Below are 2,267 nucleotides of genomic sequence, written 5' to 3' on the forward strand. Positions count from 1 at the left end.
GCTGGGCTGTATCCACTGGCTTCCTGTCGGTGGGCGTGGTATGTTCAGGAAGTTCAGCAATCCCCACATCCATGTGTGTTTCTATGGGCGCGAGAACAGCACTGTCCCCTATCTCCACTGGGTCGGGATGAGTCTCAATACGCGCCTGTGCTGTATGTTCGGTAGGCATTTCAGCCACCACCCCGACTGGGCTCCATGGGGAGCTTGCGGGTAGCTCATGCGGCATTTCGCGGGAATCTAGCAACGGAACTGTTGGTGATGCGGCCGACAGAGGCTCGGCAACAGCAGCAGGCGGTGTCGTCTCAATGCTCGGCTTGGCCGCTGTTAAATCGCCAGCAAACGGGGTGCTGTGGACCACGAGCGGTGTGGTAGATTCGCTTTGTATGGGTGATACCTTGGAGCTCAAACGGGATGGTTGGCTGTCCTCTGACTTGACCTTTGCAATTTCGTCCTCATTGCGCTTCCCCTTCTCAGGAGGTTTTGCACCAGCGTCCACTCGGTCATCTTCTTCGCCCAGCGGGCTCACGTCACTGTACGCACCAGGCCCAAGAAACATGAAGCTCTCGGGTTGGTAGTAGAACTCGCCGCCGTTGTCGTCATCATCGGTAGGACTCAGTTGTTGCTTCCCCGCACCATCCCGAGAGGGCTTGGTCCCAGAGACTAAGCCTCCACCCGATGGTCCAGCCGTCGCGCGCATCAACGACTTTCCGGGTCCCTTTTCGTTATTCTCGGGGGGCTCCGTCTTCCGTTTGACCTGCTGCTGGCTCTCGAGCTTCTCCTCCGGTGCCAGGTCGGGTGCGGGCGCGTAGGCGTCGACAAAGTCGGGAAACTCGTCGCCATCTTGGGGAAAGTGAAACTGGATCTGGCCCGTGGGTTTGTAGCGATAGAACCAGCGGCTCCCGTTGTAGTCGGATTCCCAGCCTGACGGGAGACCGGACATGTTGCTCAGAAAATGTCGTCAAGCCGCCGCACCGGCACGATTGAAAATGTCGGGAAGTAAAACGCGGTCGCAGTGCTGGGAAGCCCGCGCGTCAGCATGAGTCGCGACGTAATGCATGGATCCTGATCCTACCAGAACATCCAAGTCGCTCAGCACTTTCTTGGTGGACCTGCGCTCGAAGTCGTCGGCATGGCAGCTCGTCGGACTGCTATTGAGTTACAATAGGTAGGAAGGGGAATGGATCTCTCAGGAGGCAGCTAAGGTTCTCGCCTGTCAGGTCGGAAAGCCTGGCGGCAGGGCATCCTTACCGACATGATGGCTTCACTAGGTCGGGCGCCTCGCCTGCTTCCTGTGGTGCGGCTGAGGCGGGTGCCTCATTGCTGTGCTGTGTTGGTTGGGGGCCGTCGACGGGAAAAGCCCAATAGCCCAAGACCTTAGCTTGATGGACCCTGGCTCTCTCCCTCTAGCGAGGGGTTACGGGCCTTGGCAGGTGGAGCGGAAGATCTCCGGCCCCTCGTAAGGCAGAGATGACACCTACCAAGCTTAACACCACACTCCATGATCTTCCGACCCTCAACGCCTTGATGGACGTGGCTTGTTAGTCAACATCCCGCACTCCTTTAAATCCTCTTGTGACAGGTGGACTTGGCGCAAAAGAAGAGTATCGTTCAGCTTACCAGGGTATTACCGGATGAAATTCTTGGAAGCTTACTCTTTCTGCCTCCATCAGCTCTGACTTGAGGCGCGACCTATCTCGATGTTCGTCATATCAGACCAGCAAACTTGAAAGAGGCCTTTCTTCAGTCAAGTTTTTCACGACAAAGTCCCCTCATCAGTCTCATACTGTCATCTGACGGAATGAGGGTTTCGGGGCGTGACAGCTTCGCCCATGCAAGTAGTTACGAGGTGCCTAATGCACGTCGGAAATGGGTATGTTCATCGCTATACTAGCAACCTTGATGGTATGGTATGAAAGCTCGGCATCCACTCTTGAGCCGTGAGAATCAAGTCAGAGGGTATAAATGCTGTCATGCGCAGGCGCGCCTTGGGCTCGTCATTTCGTTTCCTGCCCAACCTTAACATCAATTCATCCTCCTGAGTCCATGCCAGGGATCTTTTCAACCCAGACATATTGCCATTTTGCTCTTTTTACAACACAACGAGGTTCGGTATCACAATTGCGCGGGCTGCGGCCTCGGCCCGGACTGTCAGCAGCACACCTCAGCTGATGGCGCGCCCATCAACCTGACGTCCAGTGCCTTGGTCTTCACAGCTCTCCGAACGCAATGCTGTAAATACAGGTAATAGTGACTGGGCATGGAGGAAT

The 2,267-nt window shown here is 55.8% G+C and overlaps 1 protein-coding gene across 1 annotated transcript in view; it reads right to left on the bottom strand.

Moving 5' to 3' along the window:
- VDBG_06508 (predicted protein) overlaps positions 1-940 on the bottom strand; it is a gene marked incomplete at both ends in the record, with an annotated part of 4,092 nt that extends 3,152 nt beyond the window's left edge. The window contains one exon of the mRNA XM_003002900.1: positions 17-940. Coding sequence (XP_003002946.1) covers positions 17-940 — 924 coding nt within the window. The remainder of the gene's footprint in view (positions 1-16) is intronic.
- Between the last annotated feature and the right edge of the window lie 1,327 nt (positions 941-2,267).

This window comes from Verticillium alfalfae, genomic scaffold, assembly GCF_000150825.1.
Source record: "Verticillium alfalfae VaMs.102 supercont1.8 genomic scaffold, whole genome shotgun sequence".
NCBI classification, from domain to species: domain Eukaryota; kingdom Fungi; phylum Ascomycota; class Sordariomycetes; order Glomerellales; family Plectosphaerellaceae; genus Verticillium; species Verticillium alfalfae.